Source organism: Procambarus clarkii, chromosome 46, assembly GCF_040958095.1.
Source record: "Procambarus clarkii isolate CNS0578487 chromosome 46, FALCON_Pclarkii_2.0, whole genome shotgun sequence".
In the NCBI taxonomy this organism is placed as follows: Eukaryota; Metazoa; Arthropoda; class Malacostraca; order Decapoda; family Cambaridae; genus Procambarus; species Procambarus clarkii.
The window spans coordinates 34,560,245-34,582,395 of NC_091195.1; the positions used below are offsets into that span (position 1 = coordinate 34,560,245).

General features: G+C 51.9%; 1 protein-coding gene across 1 annotated transcript in view; it reads left to right on the top strand.

The window, feature by feature from the left end:
* The window catches only part of LOC138349643 (UDP-glycosyltransferase UGT5-like), a 118,994-nt gene extending 97,070 nt beyond the window's left edge, over nucleotides 1-21,924 (top strand). Inside the window, exon 11 of the mRNA XM_069301913.1 lies at nucleotides 19,956-21,924. Coding sequence (XP_069158014.1) covers nucleotides 19,956-20,091 — 136 coding nt within the window. The 3' untranslated portion in view covers nucleotides 20,092-21,924. The remainder of the gene's footprint in view (nucleotides 1-19,955) is intronic.
* Nucleotides 21,925-22,151: the final 227 nt, after the last annotated feature.

Consider the following 22,151-nt stretch of genomic DNA (forward strand, 5'->3'; position numbering starts at 1 on the left):
TGGTGAGTGTCACGATGCCCTGGTGAGTGTCACCATGTCCTGGTGAGTGTCACCATGCCCTGGTTAGTGTCACCATGCCCTGGTGAGTGTTACCATACCCTGGTTAGTCTCACCATTCCCCGGTCAGTGTCACCATGTCCTGGTTACTGTCACCATGCCTTGGTTAGTGTCACCATGCCCTGGTTACTGTCACCATGCCCTGGTTAGTGTCACCATGCCTTGGTTAGTGTCACCATGCCTTGGTTAGTGTCACCATGTCCTAGTTAGTGTCACCATGCCCTGGTTAGTGTCACCATGCCCTGGTGAGTGTCACCATGTCCTGGTGAGTGTCACCATGCCCTGGTTAGTGTCACCATGCCCTGGTTAGTGTCACCATGCCCCGGTTAGAGTCACCATGCCCTAGTGAGTGTCACCATGTACTGGTTAGTGTCACTATGCACTGGTTAATGTCACCATGCCCTGGTGAGTGTCGCCATACGCTGGTGAGTGTTACCATGCCCAGGTTAGTGACACCATGCCCTGGGGAGTGTCACCATGCCCGTGTGAGTGTCACGATGCCCTGGTGAGTGTCACCATGCCCTGGTTTATGTCACCATGCCCTGATCAGTGTCACGATGCCCTGGTCAGTGTCACTATGCCCTGGTTAGTGCCACCAAGCCCTAGTGAGTGCCACCATGCCCTGGTGAGTGTCACCATGCCCTGGTTAGTGTCACCATGCCTTGGTTAGTGTCACCATGTCCTAGTTAGTGTCACCATGCCCTCGTTAGTGTCACCATGCCCTGGTGAGTGTCACGATGCCCTGGTGAGTGTCACCATGTCCTGGTGAGTGTCACCATGCCCTGGTTAGTGTCACTATGCCCTGGTGAGTGTTACCATACCCTGGTTAGTCTCACCATTCCCCGGTCAGTGTCACCATGTCCTGGTTACTGTCACCATGCCTTGGTTAGTGTCACCATGCCCTGGTTACTGTCATCATGCCCTGGTTAGTGTCACCATGCCTTGGTTAGTGTCACAATGCTTTGGTCAGTGTCACCATGTCCTAGTTAGTGTCACCATGCCCTGGTTAGTGTCACCATGCCCTGGTGAGTGTCACCATGTCCTGGTGAGTGTCACCATGCCCTGGTTAGTGTCACCATGCCCTGGTTAGTGTCACCATGCCCTGGTTAGTGTCACTATACCCCGGTTAGAGTCACCATGCCTTGGTTAGTGTCACCATGCCTTGGCTAGTGTCACCATGTCCTAGTTAGTGTCACCATGCCCTGGTTAGTGTCACCATGCCCTGGTGAGAGTCACCATGTCCTGGTTACTGTCACCATGCCCTGGTTAGTGTCACCATGCCTTGGTTAGTGTCACCATGCCTTGGTTAGTGTCACCATGTCCTAGTTAGTGCCACCATGCCCTGGTTAGTGTCACCATGCCCTGGTGAGAGTCACCATGTACTGGTTAGTGTCACTATGCACTGGATAATCTCACCATGCCCTGGTGAGTGTCACCATGCGCTGGTGAGTGTTACCATGCCCAGGTTAGTGCCACCATGCCCTGGGGAGTGTCACCATGCCCGTGTGAGTGTCACGATGCCCTGGTGAGTGTCACCATGCCCTGGTTAATGTCACCATGCCCTGATCAGTGTCACCATGCCCTGGTCAGTGTCACTATGCCCTGGTTAGTGCCACCATGCCCTGGTGAGTGCCACCATGCCCTGGTGAGTGTCACCATGCCCTGGTTACTGTCACCATGCCCGGGTTAGTGTCACCATGCCTTGGTTAGTGTCACCATGCCTTGGTTAGTGTCACTATGTCCTAGTTAGTGTCACCATGCCCTGGTTAGTGTCACCATGCCCTGGTGAGAGTCACCATGTCCTGGTTACTGTCACCATGCCCTGGTTAGTGTCACCATGCCTTGGTTAGTGTCACCATGCCTTGGTTAGTGTCACCATGTCCTAGTTAGTGTCATCATGCCCTGGTTAGTGTCACCATGCCCTGGTGAGTGCCACCATGCCCTGGTGAGTGTCACCATGCCCTGGTTACTGTCAACATGCCCTGGTTAGTGTCACCATGCCTTGGTTAGTGTCACCATGCCTTGGTTAGTGTCACCATGTCCTAGTTAGTGTCACCATGCCCTGGTTAGTGCCACCATGCCCTGGTGAGTGCCACCATGCCCTGGTGAGTGTCACCATTCCCTGGTTAGTGTCACCATGCCTTGGTTAGTGTCACCATGCCTTGGTTAGTGTCACCATGTCCTAGTTAGTGTCACCATGCCCTGGTTAGTGCCACCGTGCCCTGGTGAGTGCCACCATGCCCTGGTGAGTGCCACCATGCCCTGGTGAGTGTCACCATGTCCTGGTTACTGTCACCATGCCCTGGTTAGTGTCGCCATGCCTTGGTTAGTGTCACCATGCCTTGGTTAGTGTCACCATGTCCTAGTTAGTGTCACCATGCCCTGGTTAGTGCCAATATGCCCTGGTGAGTGCCACTATGCCCTGGTGAGTGTCACCTTGCCCTGGTGAGTGTCACCATGCCCTGGTGAGTGTTACCATACCCTGGTTAGTCTCACCATTCCCCGGTCAGTGTCACCATGTCCTGGTTACTGTCACCATGCCTTGGTTAGTGTCACCATGCCCTGGTTACTGTCATCATGCCCTGGTTAGTGTCACCATGCCTTGGTTAGTGTCACCATGCCTTGGTTAGTGTCACCATGCCCTGGTTAGTGTTACCATGCCGTGGTTAGTGTTACCATGCTCTGGTTAGTTTCACCATGCCCCGGTCAGTGTCACCATGTCCTGGTTACTGTCACCATGCCCTGGTTAGTATCACCATGCCCTGGTTACTGTCACCATGCCCTGGTTAGTGTCACCATGCTTTGGTTAGTGTCACCATGCCTTGGTGAGTGTTACCATACCCTGGCTAGTCTCACCATGCCCTGGTGAGTGTCACGATGCCCTGGTGAGTGTCACCATGTCCTAGTGAGTGTCACCATGCCCTGGTTAGTGTCACCATGCCCTGGTGAGAGTCACCATGTCCTGGTTACTGTCACCATGCCCTGGTTAGTGTCACCATGCCCTGGTTACTGTCACCATGCCTAGGTTAGTGTCACCATGCCTTGGTTAGTGTCACCATGTCCTAGTTAGTGTCACCATGCCCTGGTTAGTGTCACCATGCCCTGATGAGTGTCACGATGCCCTGGTGAGTGTCACCATGTCCTGGTGAGTGTCACCATGCCCTGGTTAGTGTCACCATGCCCTGGTGAGTGTTACCATACCCTGGTTAGTCTCACCATTCCCCGGTCAGTGTCACCATGTCCTGGTTACTGTCACCATGCCTTGGTTAGTGTCACCATGCCCTGGTTACTGTCACCATGCCCTGGTTAGTGTCACCATGCCTTGGTTAGTGTCACCATGCCTTGGTTAGTGTCACCATGTCCTAGTTAGTGTCACCATGCCCTGGTTAGTGTCACCATGCCCTGGTGAGTGTCACCATGTCCTGGTGAGTGTCACCATGCCCTGGTTAGTGTCACCATGTCCTGGTTAGTGTCACCATGCCCCGGTTAGAGTCACCATGCCCTGGTGAGTGTCACCATGTACTGGTTAGTGTCACTATGCACTGGTTAATGTCACCATGCCCTGGTGAGTGTCACCATACGCTGGTGAGTGTTACTATGCCCGTGTGAGTGCCACCATGCCCTGGGGAGTGTCACCATGCCCTGGTTTATGTCACCATGCCCTGATCAGTGTCACGATGCCCTGGTCAGTGTCACTATGCCCTGGTTAGTGCCACCAAGCCCTAGTGAGTGCCACCATGCCCTGGTGAGTGTCACCATGCCCTGGTTAGTGTCACCATGCCTTGGTTAGTGTCACCATGTCCTAGTTAGTGTCACCATGCCCTCGTTAGTGTCACCATGCCCTGGTGAGTGTCACGATGCCCTGGTGAGTGTCACCATGTCCTGGTGAGTGTCACCATGCCCTGGTTAGTGTCACTATGCCCTGGAGAGTGTTACCATACCCTGGTTAGTCTCACCATTCCCCGGTCAGTGTCACCATGTCCTGGTTACTGTCACCATGCCTTGGTTAGTGTCACCATGCCCTGGTTACTGTCATCATGCCCTGGTTAGTGTCACCATGCCTTGGTTAGTGTCACCATGCTTTGGTTAGTGTCACCATGTCCTAGTTAGTGTCACCATGCCCTGGTTAGTGTCACCATGCCCTGGTGAGTGTCACCATGTCCTGGTGAGTGTCACCATGCCCTGGTTAGTGTCACCATGCCCTGGTTAGTGTCACCATGCCCTGGTTAGTGTCACTATGCCCCGGTTAGAGTCACCATGCCTTGGTTAGTGTCACCATGCCTTGGTTAGTGTCACCATGTCCTAGTTAGTGTCACCATGCCCTGGTTAGTGTCACCATGCCCTGGTGAGAGTCACCATGTCCTGGTTACTGTCACCATGCCCTGGTTAGTGTCACCATGCCTTGGTTAGTGTCACCATGCCTTGGTTAGTGTCACCATGTCCTAGTTAGTGTCACCATGCCCTGGTTAGTGTCACCATGCCCTGGTGACAGTCACCATGTACTGGTTAGTGTCACTATGCACTGGATAATGTCACCATGCCCTGGTGAGTGTCACCATGCGCTGGTGAGTGTTACCATGCCCAGGTTAGTGCCACCATGCCCTGGGGAGTGTCACCATGCCCGTGTAAGTGTCACGATGCCCTGGTGAGTGTCACCATGCCCTGGTTAATGTCACCATGCCCTGATCAGTGTCACCATGCCCTGGTCAGTGTCACTATGCCCTGGTTAGTGCCACCATGCCCTGGTGAGTGCCACCATGCCCGGGTGAGTGTCACCATGCCCTGGTTACTGTCACCATGCCCGGGTTAGTGTCACCATGCCTTGGTTAGTGTCACCATGCCTTGGTTAGTGTCACTATGTCCTAGTTAGTGTCACCATGCCCTGGTTAGTGTCACCATGCCCTGGTGAGAGTCACCATGTCCTGGTTACTGTCACCATGCCCTGGTTAGTGTCACCATGCCTTGGTTAGTGTCACCATGCCTTGGTTAGTGTCACCCTGTCCTAGTTAGTGTCATCATGCCCTGGTTAGTGTCACCATGCCCTGGTGAGTGCCACCATGCCCTGGTGAGTGTCACCATGCCCTGGTTACTGTCAACATGCCCTGGTTAGTGTCACCATGCCTTGGTTAGTGTCACCATGCCTTGGTTAGTGTCACCATGTCCTAGTTAGTGTCACCATGCCCTGGTTAGTGCCACCATGCCCTGGTGAGTGCCACCATGCCCTGGTGAGTGTCACCATTCCCTGGTTAATGTCACCATGCCTTGGTTAGTGTCACCATTCCTTGGTTAGTGTCACCATGTCCTAGTTAGTGTCACCATGCCCTGGTTAGTGGCACCGTGCCCTGGTGAGTGTCACCATGCCCTGGTGAGTGCCACCATGCCCTGGTGAGTGTCACCATGTCCTGGTTACTGTCACCATGCCCTGGTTAGTGTCACCATGCCTTGGTTAGTGTCACCATGCCTTGGTTAGTGTCACCATGTCCTAGTTAGTGTCACCATGCCCTGGTTAGTGCCAATATGCCATGGTGAGTGCCACTATGCCCTGGTGAGTGTCACCTTGCCCTGGTGAGTGTCACCATGCCCTGGTGAGTGTCACCATGCCTTGGTTAGTGTCACCATGCTTTGGTTAGTGTCCCATGTCCTAGTTAGTGTCACCATGCCCTGGTTAGTGCCACCATGCTCTGGTGAGTGCCACCATGCCCTGGTGAGTGCCACCATGCCCTGGTGAGTGCCACCATGCCCTGGTGAGTGTCACCATGCCCTGGTGAGTGTCACCATGCCTTGGTTAGTGTCACCATGCCTTGGTTAGTGACACCATGTCCTAGTTAGTGTCACCATGCCCTGGTTAGTGCCACCATGCCCTGGTGAGTGTCACCATGTCCTGGTTACTGTCACCATGCCCTGGTTAGTGTCACCATGCCTTGGTTAGTGTCACCATGCCTTGGCTAGTGTCACCATGTCCTAGTTAGTGTCACCATGCCTTGGTTAGTGTCACCATGCCTTGGTTAGTGTCACCATGCCCTAGTTAGTGTCACCATGCCCTGGTTAGTGTCACCATGCCCTGGTGAGTGTCACCATGTCCTGGTTACTGTCACCATGCCCTGGTTAGTGTCACCATGCCTTGGTTAGTGTCACCATGTCCTAGTTAGTGTCACCATATCCTTGTTAGTGTCACCATGCCCTGGTTAGTGTCACCATGCCCTGGTGAGTGTCACCATGTCCTGGTTACTGTCACCATGCCCTGGTTACTGTCACCATGCCCTGGTTAGTGTCACCATGCCCTGGTGAGTGTCACCATGTCCTACTTACTGTCACCATGCCCTGGTTAGTGTCACCATGCCTTGGTTACTGACACCATGCCTTGGTTAGTGTCACCATGCCTTGGTTTGTGTCACCATGCCCTGGTTAGTGCCACCATGCCCTGGTGAGTGCCACCATGCCTGGTGAGTGTCACCATACCCTGGTTACTGTCACCATGCCCTGGTTAGTGTCACCATGCCTTGGTTAGTGTCACCATGTCTTGGTTAGTGTCACCATGCCCCGGTCAGTGTCACCATGTCCTGGTTACTGTCACCATGCCCTGGTTAGTGTCACCATGCCCTGGTTACTGTCACTATGCCCTGGTTAGTGTCACCATGCCTTGGTTAGTGTCACCATGCCTTGGTTAGTGTCACCATGTCCTAGTTAGTGTCACCATGCCCTGGTTAGTGTCACCATGCCCTGGTTAGAGTCATCATGCCCTGGTTAATGTCACCATGCCCTGGTTAGAGTCACCATGCCCTGGTGAGTGTTACCATGTCCTGGTGAGTGTCACCATGTACTGGTTAGTGTCACCATGCCCTGGTTAGTGTCACCATGCCCTGGTTAGTGTCACTATGCCCCGGTTAGAGTCACCATGCCTTGGTTAGTGTCACCATGCCTTGGTTAGTGTCACCATGTCCTAGTTAGTGTCACCATGCCCTGGTTAGTGTCACCATGCCTTGGTTAGTGTCACCATGCCTTGGTCAGTGTCACCATGTCCTAGTTAGTGTCACCATGCCCTGGTTAGTGTCACCATGCCCTGGTGAGAGTCACCATGTACTGGTTAGTGTCACTATGCACTGGATAATGTCACCATGCCCTGGTGAGTGTCACCATGCGCTGGTGAGTGTTACCATGCCCAGGTTAGTGCCACCATGCCCTGGGGAGTGTCACCATGCCCGTGTAAGTGTCACGATGCCCTGGTGAGTGTCACCATGCCCTGGTTAATGTCACCATGCCCTGATCAGTGTCACCATGCCCTGGTCAGTGTCACTATGCCCTGGTTAGTGCCACCATGCCCTGGTGAGTGCCACCATGCCCGGGTGAGTGTCACCATGCCCTGGTTACTGTCACCATGCCCGGGTTAGTGTCACCATGCCTTGGTTAGTGTCACCATGCCTTGGTTAGTGTCACTATGTCGTAGTTAGTGTCACCATGCCCTGGTTAGTGTCACCATGCCCTGGTGAGAGTCACCATGTCCTGGTTACTGTCACCATGCCCTGGTTAGTGTCACCATGCCTTGCTTAGTGTCACCATGCCTTGGTTAGTGTCACCATGTCCTAGTTAGTGTCATCATGCCCTGGTTAGTGTCACCATGCCCTGGTGAGTGCCACCATGCCCTGGTGAGTGTCACCATGCCCTGGTTACTGTCAACATGCCCTGGTTAGTGTCACCATGCCTTGGTTAGTGTCACCATGCCTTGGTTAGTGTCACCATGTCCTAGTTAGTGTCACCATGCCCTGGTTAGTGCCACCATGCCCTGGTGAGTGCCACCATGCCCTGGTGAGTGTCACCATTCCCTGGTTAGTGTCACCATGCCTTGGTTAGTGTCACCATTCCTTGGTTAGTGTCACCATGTCCTAGTTAGTGTCACCATGCCCTGGTTAGTGCCACCGTGCCCTGGTGAGTGCCACCATGCCCTGGTGAGTGCCACCATGCCCTGGTGAGTGTCACCATGTCCTGGTTACTGTCACCATGCCCTGGTTAGTGTCACCATGCCTTGGTTAGTGTCACCATGCCTTGGTTAGTGTCACCATGTCCTAGTTAGTGTCACCATGCCCTGGTTAGTGCCAATATGCCATGGTGAGTGCCACTATGCCCTGGTGAGTGTCACCTTGCCCTGGTGAGTGTCACCATGCCCTGGTGAGTGTCACCATGCCTTGGTTAGTGTCACCATGCTTTGGTTAGTGTCCCATGTCCTAGTTAGTGTCACCATGCCCTGGTTAGTGCCACCATGCTCTGGTGAGTGCCACCATGCCCTGGTGAGAGCCACCATGCCCTGGTGAGTGCCACCATGCCCTGGTGAGTGTCACCATGCCCTGGTGAGTGTCACCATGCCTTGGTTAGTGTCACCATGCCTTGGTTAGTGACACCATGTCCTAGTTAGTGTCACCATGCCCTGGTTAGTGCCACCATGCCCTGGTGAGTGTCACCATGTCCTGGTTACTGTCACCATGCCCTGGTTAGTGTCACCATGCCTTGGTTAGTGTCACCATGCCTTGGCTAGTGTCACCATGTCCTAGTTAGTGTCACCATGCCTTGGTTAGTGTCACCATGCCTTGGTTAGTGTCACCATGCCCTAGTTAGTGTCACCATGCCCTGGTTAGTGTCACCATGCCCTGGTGAGTGTCACCATGTCCTGGTTACTGTCACCATGCCCTGGTTAGTGTCACCATGCCTTGGTTAGTGTCACCATGTCCTAGTTAGTGTCACCATATCCTTGTTAGTGTCACCATGCCCTGGTTAGTGTCACCATGCCCTGGTGAGTGTCACCATGTCCTGGTTACTGTCACCATGCCCTGGTTACTGTCACCATGCCCTGGTTAGTGTCACCATGCCCTGGTGAGTGTCACCATGTCCTACTTACTGTCACCATGCCCTGGTTAGTGTCACCATGCCTTGGTTACTGACACCATGCCTTGGTTAGTGTCACCATGCCTTGGTTTGTGTCACCATGCCCTGGTTAGTGCCACCATGCCCTGGTGAGTGCCACCATGCCTGGTGAGTGTCACCATACCCTGGTTACTGTCACCATGCCCTGGTTAGTGTCACCATGCCTTGGTTAGTGTCACCATGTCTTGGTTAGTGTCACCATGCCCCGGTCAGTGTCACCATGTCCTGGTTACTGTCACCATGCCCTGGTTAGTGTCACCATGCCCTGGTTACTGTCACTATGCCCTGGTTAGTGTCACCATGCCTTGGTTAGTGTCACCATGCCTTGGTTAGTGTCACCATGTCCTAGTTAGTGTCACCATGCCCTGGTGAGTGTCACCATGTCCTGGTGAGTGTCACCATGCCCTGGTTAGTGTCACCATGCCCTGGTTAGAGTCATCATGCCCTGGTTAATGTCACCATGCCCTGGTTAGAGTCACCATGCCCTGGTGAGTGTTACCATGTCCTGGTGAGTGTCACCATGTACTGGTTAGTGTCACCATGCCCTGGTTAGTGTCACCATGCCCTGGTTAGTGTCACTATGCCCCGGTTAGAGTCACCATGCCTTGGTTAGTGTCACCATGCCTTGGTTAGTGTCACCATGTCCTAGTTAGTGTCACCATGCCCTGGTTAGTGTCACCATGCCTTGGTTAGTGTCACCATGCCTTGGTCAGTGTCACCATGTCCTAGTTAGTGTCACCATGCCCTGGTTAGTGTCACCATGCCCTGGTGAGAGTCACCATGTACTGGTTAGTGTCACTATGCACTGGATAATGTCACCATGCCCTGGTGAGTGTCACCATGCGCTGGTGAGTGTTACCATGCCCAGGTTAGTGCCACCATGCCCTGGGGAGTGTCACCATGCCCGTGTAAGTGTCACGATGCCCTGGTGAGTGTCACCATGCCCTGGTTAATGTCAATATGCCCTGATCAGTGTCACCATGCCCTGGTCAGTGTCACTATGCCCTGGTTATTGCCACCATGCCCTGGTGAGTGCCACCATGCCCGGGTGAGTGTCACCATGCCCTGGTTACTGTCACCATGCCCGGGTTAGTGTCACCATGCCCAGGTGAGAGTCACCATGTCCTGGTTACTGTCACCATGCCCTGGTTAGTGTCACCATGCCTTGCTTAGTGTCACCATGCCTTGGTTAGTGTCACCATGTCCTAGTTAGTGTCATCATGCCCTGGTTAGTGTCACCATGCCCTGGTGAGTGCCACCATGCCCTGGTGAGTGTCACCATGCCCTGGTTACTGTCAACATGCCCTGGTTAGTGTCACCATGCCTTGGTTAGTGTCACCATGCCTTGGTTAGTGTCACCATGTCCTAGTTAGTGTCACCATGCCCTGGTTAGTGCCACCATGCCCTGGTGAGTGCCACCATGCCCTGGTGAGTGTCACCATTCCCTGGTTAGTGTCACCATGCCTTGGTTAGTGTCACCATTCCTTGGTTAGTGTCACCATGTCCTAGTTAGTGTCACCATGCCCTGGTTAGTGCCACCGTGCCCTGGTGAGTGCCACCATGCCCTGGTGAGTGCCACCATGCCCTGGTGAGTGTCACCATGTCCTGGTTACTGTCACCATGCCCTGGTTAGTGTCACCATGCCTTGGTTAGTGTCACCATGCCTTGGTTAGTGTCGCCATGTCCTAGTTAGTGTCACCATGCCCTGGTTAGTGTCACCATGCCTTGGTTAGTGTCGCCATGTCCTAGTTAGTGTCGCCATGTCCTAGTTAGTGTCACCATGCCCTGGTTAGTGCCAATATGCCCTGGTGAGTGCCACTATGCCCTGGTGAGTGTCACCTTGCCCTGGTGAGTGTCACCATGCCCTGGTGAGTGTCACCATGCCTTGGTTAGTGTCACCATGCTTTGGTTAGTGTCCCATGTCCTAGTTAGTGTCACCATGCCCTGGTTAGTGCCACCATGCTCTGGTGAGTGCCACCATGCCCTGGTGAGTGCCACCATGCCCTGGTGAGTGCCACCATGCCCTGGTGAGTGTCACCATGCCATGGTGAGTGTCACCATGCCTTGGTTAGTGTCACCATGCCTTGGTTAGTGACACCATGTCCTAGTTAGAGTCACCATGCCCTGGTTAGTGCCACCATGCCCTGGTGAGTGTCACCATGTCCTGGTTAGTGTCACCATGCCTTGGCTAGTGTCACCATGTCCTAGTTAGTGTCACCATGCCTTGGTTAGTGTCACCATGCCTTGGTTAGTGTCACCATGCCCTAGTTAGTGTCACCATGCCCTGGTTAGTGTCACCATGCCCTGGTGAGTGTCACCATGTCCTGGTTACTGTCACCATGCCCTGGTTAGTGTCACCATGCCTTGGTTAGTGTCACCATGTCCTAGTTAGTGTCACCATATCCTTGTTAGTGTCACCATGCCCTGGTTAGTGTCACCATGCCCTGGTGAGTGTCACCATGTCCTGGTTACTGTCACCATGCCCTGGTTACTGTCACCATGCCCTGGTTAGTGTCACCATGCCCTGGTGAGTGTCACCATGTCCTACTTACTGTCACCATGCCCTGGTTAGTGTCACCATGCCTTGGTTACTGACACCATGCCTTGGTTAGTGTCACCATGCCTTGGTTTGTGTCACCATGCCCTGGTTAGTGCCACCATGCCCTGGTGAGTGCCACCATGCCTGGTTAGTGTCACCATGCCCCGGTCAGTGTCACCATGTCCTGGTTACTGTCACCATGCCCTGGTTAGTGTCACCATGCCCTGGTTACTGTCACTATGCCCTAATTAGTGTCACCATGCCTTGGTTAGTGTCACCATGCCTTGGTTAGTGTCACCATGTCCTAGTTAGTGTCACCATGCCCTGGTGAGTGTCACCATGTCCTGGTGAGTGTCACCATGCCCTGGTTAGTGTCACCATGCCCTGGTTAGAGTCATCATGCCCTGGTTAATGTCACCATGCCCTGGTTAGAGTCACCATGCCCTGGTGAGTGTTACCATGTCCTGGTGAGTGTCACCATGTACTGGTTAGTGTCACCATGCCCTGGTGAGTGTCACCATGCCCTGGTGAGTGTCACCATGCCCTGGTGAGTGTTACCATGCCCTGGTTAGTGTCACCATGCCCTGGTGAGTGTCACCATGCCCGTGTGAGTGTCACGATTCCCTGGTGAGTGTCACCATGCCCTGGTTAATGTCACCATGCCCTGATCAGTGTCACCATGCCCTGGTCAGTGTCACTATGCCCTGGTTTGTGCCACCATGCCCTGGTGAGTGCCACAATGCCCTGGTTAATGTCACCATGCCCTGGTTAATGTCACCATGCCCTTGTTAGTGTTACCATGCCCTGGTTAGTGTCACCATGCCCTGGTTAATGTCACCATGCCCTGGTTAATGTCACCATGCCCTGGTGAGTGTCACCATGCCCTGGTGAGTGTCACCATGCCCTCGTCATTGTCACTATGCCCTGGTCAGTGTCACCATGCCCTGGTTAGTGTCACCATGCCCTGGTTAGTATCACCATGCCCTGGTGAGTGTCACCATGCCCGTGTGAGTGTCACCATGCCCTGGTGAGTGTCACCATGCCCTGGTTAATGTCACCATGCCCAGATCAGTGTCACCATGCCCTGGTCAGTGTCACTATGCCCTGGTTAGTGCCACCATGCACTGGTGAGTGCCACCATGCCCTGGTGAGTGTCACCATGCCCTGGTTACTGTCACCATGCCCTGGTTAGTGTCACCATGCCTTGGTTAGTGTCACCATGCCCTGATCAGTGTCACCATGCCCTGGTCAGTGTCACTATGCCCTGGTTAGTGCCACCATGCCCTGGTGAGTGCAACCATGCCCTGGTGAGTGTCACCATGCCCTGGGTACTGTCACCATGCCCTGGTTAGTGTCACCATGCCTTGGTTAGTGTCACCATGCCTTGGTTAGTGTCACCATGTCCTAGTTAGAGTCACCATGACCTGGTTAGTGTCACCATGCCCTGGTGAGTGTCACCATGTCCTGGATACTGTCAACATGCCCTGGTTAGTGTCACAATGCCTTGGTTAGTGTCACCATGTCCTAGTTAGTGTCACCATGCCCTGGATACTGTCACCATGCCCTGGTGAGTGCCACCATGCCCTGGTGAGTGTCACCATGCCCTGGTTACTGTCACCATGCCCTGGTTAGTGTCACCATGCCTTGGTTAGTGTCACCATGTCCTAGTTAGTGTCACCATGCCCTGGTTAGTGCCACCATGCCCTGGTGAGTGCCACCATGCCCTGGTGAGTGCCACCATGCCCTGGTGAGTGTCACCATGCCTTGGTGAGTGTCACCATGCCTTGGTTAGTGTCACCATGCCTTGGTTAGTGTCACCATGTCCTAGTTAGTGTCACCATGCCCTGGTTAGTGCCACCATGCCCTGGTGAGTGTCACCATGTCCTGGTTACTGTCACCATGCCCTGGTTAGTGTCACCATGCCTTGGTTAGTGTCACCATGCCTTGGTTAGTGTCACCATGTCCTAGTTAGTGTCACCATTCCTTGGTTAGTGTCACCATGCCTTGGTTAGTGTCACCATGTCCTAGTTAGAGTCACCATGCTCTGGTTAGTGTCACCATGCCCTGGTGAGTGTCTCCATGTCCTGGTTACTGTCACCATGCCCTGGTTAGTGTCACCATGTCTTGGTTAGTGTCACCATGGCTTGGTTAGTGTCACCATGCCCCGGTCAGTGTCACCATGTCCTGGTTACTGTCACCATGCCCTGGTTAGTGTCACCATGCCCTGGTTACTGTCACCATGCCCTGGTTAGTGTCACCATGCCTTGGTTAGTGTCACCATGCCTTGGTTAGTGTCACCATGTCTTGGTTAGTGTCACCATGCCCCGGTCAGTGTCACCATGTCCTGGTTACTGTCACCATGCCCTGGTTAGTGTCACCATGCCCTGGTTACTGTCACTATGCCCTAATTAGTGTCACCATGCCTTGGTTAGTGTCACCATGCCTTGGTTAGTGTCACCATGTCCTAGTTAGTGTCACCATGCCCTGGTGAGTGTCACCATGTCCTGGTGAGTGTCACCATGCCCTGGTTAGTGTCACCATGCCCTGGTTAGAGTCATCATGCCCTGGTTAATGTCACCATGCCCTGGTTAGAGTCACCATGCCCTGGTGAGTGTTACCATGTCCTGGTGAGTGTCACCATGTACTGGTTAGTGTCACCATGCCCTGGTGAGTGTCACCATGCCCTGGTGAGTGTCACCATGCCCTGGTGAGTGTTACCATGCCCGGGTTAGTGTCACCATGCCCTGGTGAGTGTCACCATGCCCGTGTGAGTGTCACGATTCCCTGGCGAGTGTCACCATGCCCTGGTTAATGTCACCATGCCCTGATCAGTGTCACCATGCCCTGGTCAGTGTCACTATGCCCTGGTTTGTGCCACCATGCCCTGGTGAGTGCCACAATGCCCTGGTTAATGTCACCATGCCCTGGTTAATGTCACCATGCCCTTGTTAGTGTTACCATGCCCTGGTTAGTGTCACCATGCCCTGGTTAATGTCACCATGCCCTGGTTAATGTCACCATGCCCTGGTGAGTGTCACCATGCCCTGGTGAGTGTCACCATGCCCTCGTCATTGTCACTATGCCCTGGTCAGTGTCACCATGCCCTGGTTAGTGTCACCATGCCCTGGTTAGTATCACCATGCCCTGGTGAGTGTCACCATGCCCGTGTGAGTGTCACCATGCCCTGGTGAGTGTCACCATGCCCTGGTTAATGTCACCATGCCCAGATCAGTGTCACCATGCCCTGGTCAGTGTCACTATGCCCTGGTTAGTGCCACCATGCACTGGTGAGTGCCACCATGCCCTGGTGAGTGTCACCATGCCCTGGTTACTGTCACCATGCCCGGGTTAGTGTCACCATGCCTTGGTTAGTGTCACCATGCCCTGATCAGTGTCACCATGCCCTGGTCAGTGTCACTATGCCCTGGTTAGTGCCACCATGCCCTGGTGAGTGCAACCATGCCCTGGTGAGTGTCACCATGCCCTGGGTACTGTCACCATGCCCTGGTTAGTGTCACCATGCCTTGGTTAGTGTCACCATGCCTTGGTTAGTGTCACCATGTCCTAGTTAGAGTCACCATGCCCTGGTTAGTGTCACCATGCCCTGGTGAGTGTCACCATGTCCTGGATACTGTCAACATGCCCTGGTTAGTGTCACAATGCCTTGGTTAGTGTCACCATGTCCTAGTTAGTGTCACCATGCCCTGGATACTGTCACCATGCCCTGGTGAGTGCCACCATGCCCTGGTGAGTGTCACCATGCCCTGGTTACTGTCACCATGCCCTGGTTAGTGTCACCATGCCTTGGTTAGTGTCACCATGTCCTAGTTAGTGTCACCATGCCCTGGTTAGTGCCACCATGCCCTGGTGAGTGCCACCATGCCCTGGTGAGTGCCACCATGCCCTGGTGAGTGTCACCATGCCTTGGTGAGTGTCACCATGCCTTGGTTAGTGTCACCATGCCTTGGTTAGTGTCACCATGTCCTAGTTAGTGTCACCATGCCCTGGTTAGTGCCACCATGCCCTGGTGAGTGTCACCATGTCCTGGTTACTGTCACCATGCCCTGGTTAGTGTCACCATGCCTTGGTTAGTGTCACCATGCCTTGGTTAGTGTCACCATGTCCTAGTTAGTGTCACTATTCCTTGGTTAGTGTCACCATGCCTTGGTTAGTGTCACCATGTCCTAGTTAGAGTCACCATGCTCTGGTTAGTGTCACCATGCCCTGGTGAGTGTCTCCATGTCCTGGTTACTGTCACCATGCCCTGGTTAGTGTCACCATGTCTTGGTTAGTGTCACCATGGCTTGGTTAGTGTCACCATGCCCCGGTCAGTGTCACCATGTCCTGGTTACTGTCACCATGCCCTGGTTAGTGTCACCATGCCCTGGTTACTGTCACCATGCCCTGGTTAGTGTCACCATGCCTTGGTTAGTGTCACCATGCCTTGGTTAGTGTCACCATGTCCTAGTTAGTGTCACCATGTCCTAGTTAGTGTCACCATGCCCTGGTTAGTGTCACCATGCCCTGGTGAGTGTCACCATGTCCTGGTTACTGTCATCATGCCCTGGTTACTGTCACCTTGCCCTGGTTAGTGTCACCATGCCCTGGTGAGTGTCACCATGTCCTAGTTACTGTCACCATGCCCTGGTTAGTGCCACCATGCCCTGGTGAGTGTCACCATGTCCTACTTACTGTCACCATGCCATGGTTAGTGTCACCATGCCTTGGTTACTGTCACCATGCCTTGGTTAGTGTCACCATGTCCTAGTTCGTGTCACCATGCCCTGGTTAGTGCCACCATGCCCTGGTGAGTGCCACCATGCCTGGTGAGTGTCACCATGCCCTGGTTACTGTCACCATGCCCTGGTTAGTGTCACCATGTCTTGGTTAGTGTCACCATGGCTTGGTTAGTGTCACCATGCCCCGGTCAGTGTCACCATGTCCTGGTTACTGTCACCATGCCCTGGTTAGTGTCACCATGCCCTGGTTACTGTCACCATGCCCTGGTTAGTGTCGCCATGCCTTGGTTAGTGTCACCATGCCTTGGTTAGTGTCACCATGTCCTAGTTAGTGTCACCATGCCCTGGTTAGTGTCACCATGCCCTGGTGAATGTCACCATGTCCTGGTGAGTGTCACCATGCCCTGGTTAGTGTCACCATGCCCTGGTTAGAGTCATCATGCCCTGGTTAGTGTCACCATGCCCTGGTTAGAGTCACCATGCCCTGGTGAGTGTTACCATGTCCTGGTGAGTGTCACCATGTACTGGTTAGTGTCACCATGCCCTGGTGAGTGTCACCATGCCCTGGTGAGTGTCACCATGCCCTGGTGAGTGTTACCATGCCCTGGTTAGTGTCACCATGCCCTGGTGAGTGTCACCATGCCCGTGTGAGTGTCACGATTCCCTGGTGAGTGTCACCATGCCCTGGTTAATGTCACCATGCCCTGATCAGTGTCACCATGCCCTGGTGAGTGTCACCATGCCCTGGTGAGTGTCACCATGCCCTGGTTAGTGTCACCATGCCCTGGTTAGTGTCACCATGCCCTGGTTAGTGTCACCATGCCCTGGTGAGTGTCACCATGCCCTGGTGAGTGGCACCATGCCCTGCTGAGTGTCACCATGCCCTGGTGAGTGTCACCATGCCCTGGTTAGTGTCACCATACACTGATGAGTGTCACCATGCCCTGGTTAGTGTCACCATGCCCTGTTGTGTGTCACCATGCCCTGGTTAGTGTCATCATGCCCTGGTTAGTGTCACCATGCCCTGGTTAGTGTCACCATACACTGGTGAGTGTCATCATGCCCTGGTTAGTGTCACAATGCCCTGGTTAGTGTCCCCATGCACTGGTGAGTGTCATCATGCCCTGGTTAGTGTCACCATGCCCTGTTGTGTGTCACCATGCCCTGGTTAGTGTCACCATGCCCTGGTTAGTGTCATCATGCCCTGGTTAGTGTCACCATGCCCTGGTTAGTGTCACTATGCCTTGGCTAGTGTCATCATGCCCTGGTGAGTGTCACCATGCCCTGGTGAGTGTCACCATGCCCTGGTGAGTGTCACCATGCCCTGGTTAGTGTCATCATGCCCTGGTGAGTGTCACCATGCCCTGGTGAGTGTCACCATGCCCTGGTGAGTGTCACCATGCCCTGGTTAGTGTCATCATGCCCTGGTGAGTGTCACCATGCCCTGGTGAGTGTCACTATGCCCTGTTTAGTGTCACCATGCCCTGGGCAGTGTCACCATGCCCTCGTTAGTGTCACTGAGGTGACTGTCAGTCTTCACATCGGTGTATGAAGGCTTGAGACACAACATTCATAATACACAGAGTCATGTTGGCTGAATTTATAGTTTCCCAAATTTTAAATATTATGTTTTCGTCATGCTATATATTTGACTTTTATTAAATTATTTGTATATTTTTTATTTATATTTTGTAATTCTAATAACTTAATAACAATCTTAGATATTTGTTATTTTATTGATAACTTACGGTGCGGTTTTCATCTATTTGCATTTTAGTAACGTGTTTGCAGTTTACCTCATCATTACCTGTGATTTGTTCACTAGTTTTAAAAAAAATAACAGTAATTATAGTTTAGTAATTTTTAAACCTTTGCAAATTCTCACTGCAAACCGTAATCAGTAATATCGCGGACTGAAAGATCTCACATTTGCTGTGTAAACTGAGACGTTAAATTAAAATACAGTGATGAAAACGTATCATCGCTAACACACGCACAGAAACTACCTTATCATCAAGACACATGCACACCAAACTATGTTATCATTGCATAACACGCACACCAAACTACCTTACTGCGTCACACACACATACTAAATTATCTTTACCTTACTGTGTCACACACACCCACCAAACTACCTTATCGTCATCACACACGAACACCAAACAAACTTACTGCGTCACACACACACACACACACACACACACACACACACACACACACACACACACACACACACACACACACACACACACACACACACACACACGCACGCACACACACACAACACACTGACTCCATACACAGTTTCAAGTGTAGATATGACAGAGCCCGATAGGCTCATGAATCTGTACACCTGTTGATTGACGGTTGAGAGGCGGGACCAAAGAGCCAGAGCTCAACCCCCGCAAACACAACTAGGTGAGTACAACTAGGTGAGTACACACACACACCAAACAACCTTATCATCATGATACACGTACACCAAACAACTTTATCATTGCATCACACGCACACCAAACTACCTTATCATTGCATCACACGCACACCAAACTACCTTATCATTGCATCACACGCACACCAAACTACCTTATCATTGCGTCACACGCACACCAAACTACCTTATCATTGCATCACACGCACACCAAACTACCTTATCATTGCATCACACGCACACCAAACTACCTTATCATTGCATCACACGCACACCAAACTACCTTATCATTGCATCACACGCACACCAAACTACCTTATCATTGCGTCACACGCACACCAAACTACCTTATCATTGCATCACACGCACACCAAACTACCTTATCATTGCATCACACGCACACCAAACTACCTTATCATTGCGTCACATGCACACCAAACTACCTTATCATTGCATCACACGCACACCAAACTACCTTATCATTGCGTCACACGCACACCAAACTACCTTATCATTGCATCACACGCACACCAAACTACCTTATCATTGCATCACACGCACACCAAACTACCTTATCATTGCATCACATGCCCATCAATAAAAGTTATCATCACTTTATTTTAATCTTGTACGTGTCAGGTTGTACAGAAATTTACGTGTACTCGCCTAGTTGTGCTTGCGGGGGTTGATCTTTGGCTCTTTGGTCCCGCCTCTCAACTGGAGTGTGTGTGCCATGTCTGTGTGTGTTGCAGGTACGAGGTGTACAATGTGTGTGTGTTGCAGGTACGAGGTGTACAATGTGTGTGTGTTGCAGGTACGAGGTGTACAATGTGTGTGTGTGTTGCAGGTACGAGGTGTACAATGTATGTGTGTTGCAGGTACGGGGTGTACAATGTGTGTGTTGCAGGTACGAGGTGTACAATGTGTGTGTTGCAGGTACGAGGTGTACAATGTGTGTGTGTTGCAGGTACGAGGTGTACAATGTGTGTGTGTTGCAGGTACGAGGTGTACAATGTATGTGTGTTGCAGGTACGGGGTGTACAATGTATGTGTGTTGCAGGTACGGGGTGTACAATGTGTGTGTTGCAGGTACGAGGTGTACAATGTCTGTGTGTGTTGCAGGTACGAGGTGTACAATGTATGTGTGTTGCAGGTACGAGGTGTACAATGTGTGTGTTGCAGGTACGAGGTGTACAATGTGTGTGTTGCAGGTACGAGGTGTACAATGTGTGTGTGTTGCAGGTACGAGGTGTACAATGTGTGTATGTTGCAGGTACGAGGTGTACAATGTGGACGTGTGGGTGGTGGTGGTGATGGTGGTCACTCTGGCCACTTACCTCTCCCTCAGGGCCGTCCTCGCTCTCATCACCTGCTGCTGCTCCAGTACTACTAAACCCAAACAAGAATAATGAAAATATTAGACTTACCAGCGCTTCTGAACATGAACGTTTCCATTGTTAACGTCGCTATTAATCCACAGAGGAATATATTTGTCCACGTTATGGAATTACTCAGTATTATGATCAACTACAATGACACCAGATCACTCTCCAGCTGTACAACACTCATGGTCACTCTCCAGCTGTACAACACTCATGGTCACACTCCAGCTGTACAATACTCATGGTCAGACTCCAGCTGTACAATACTCATGGTCACACTCCAGCTGTACAACACTCACGGTCACTCTCCAGCAGTACAACACTCATGGTCACACTCCAGCTGTACAACACTCATGGTCAGACTCCAGCTGTACAATACTCATGGTCAGACTCCAGCTGTACAACACTCATGGTCAGACTCCAGCTGTACAACACTCATGGTCACACTCCAGCAGTACAACACTCATGGTCACACTCCAGCTGTACAACACTCATGGTCAGACTCCAGCTGTACAATACTCATGGTCAGACTCCAGCTGTACAATACTCATGGTCACACTCCAGCTGTACAACACTCACGGTCACTCTCCAGCAGTACAACACTCATGGTCACACTCCAGCTGTACAACACTCATGGTCAGACTCCAGCTGTACAATACTCATGGTCAGACTCCAGCTGTACAACACTCATGGTCAGACTCCAGCTGTACAACACTCATGGTCACACTCCAGCAGTACAACACTCATGGTCACACTCCAGCTGTACAACACTCATGGTCAGACTCCAGCTGTACAATACTCATGGTCAGACTCCAGCTGTACAACACTCATGGTCACACTCCAGCTGTACAACACTCATGGTCACACTCCAGCTGTACAACACTCATGGTCACTCTCCAGCTGTACAACACTCACGGTCAGACTCCAGCTGTACAACACTCACGGTCACACTCCAGCTGTACAACACTCACGGTCACACTCCAGCTGTACAACACTCACGGTCACACTCCAGCTGTACAACACTCATGGTCACACTCCAGCTGTACAACACTCATGGTCACTCTCCAGCAGTACAACACTCACTGTCAGACTCCAGCTGTACAACACTCATGGTCACACTCCAGCTGTACAACACTCATGGTCACACTCCAGCTGTACAACACTCATGGTCACACTCCAGCTGTACAACACTCATGGTCACTCTCCAGCTGTACAACACTCACTGTCAGACTCCAGCTGTACAACACTCATGGTCACTCTCCAGCTGTACAACACTCATGGTCACACTCCAGCTGTACAACACTCACGGTCACACTCCAGCTGTACAATACTCATGGTCACACTCCAGCAGTACAACACTCATGGCCACACTCCAGCTGTACAACACTCATGGTCAGACTTGGTCACTGAACCACTGTATGCTATCGACAAATGTAAAGTCATTTCATACTAAAATTGGGCCCATTAAAATTCAAAGGAAGTCTTACGAGGTGTGGGAAAATTTCATATAATAATTTTCATGTCTGGACAGAGACGAGCAAGACAAATTTCAGTGCAAACAAATATAGATTTTTCATGTTCTGAAAATAATATGACACTATAGTAGTTAAAAATGACAAATATTGCTAAATCCGTTTTTCTTAGTGATATAGTAGTTATGACTAGCATGGTATAACAAGAATACCTGTTATCATTTATACTATGATGACATTATTATCTCCTGAAGCCAGGTTAAAGCTTTCCTCGTATTTTCATAAGAAAACAAGAATAAGATCAAGAAAACATTAGACGGCCTGTTTGTCTATGTGACGACACAAGTATTTGCTCACTTGTAGAAAATAAATTCTTCAATAGTTACAAGAGTTTCTTTACCATCATTTTTAGTTATTCGTCTTAATACTTACATCAAGGAAATAGTTAGAAGCTTAGAAAGCTTACAAGAGGCGAAGGGAGATAAGGGAGGAGGGAGGAGAGACAGAATATTCCGGCACTGCCGGGAACCCCCTGATATTATATTTTATGGAAGGGAAGAGGGGTTAAGCAGAAGTTGGTGAAGGGGGCAGTGGGTAGGACGGGGTGAGGCGGGA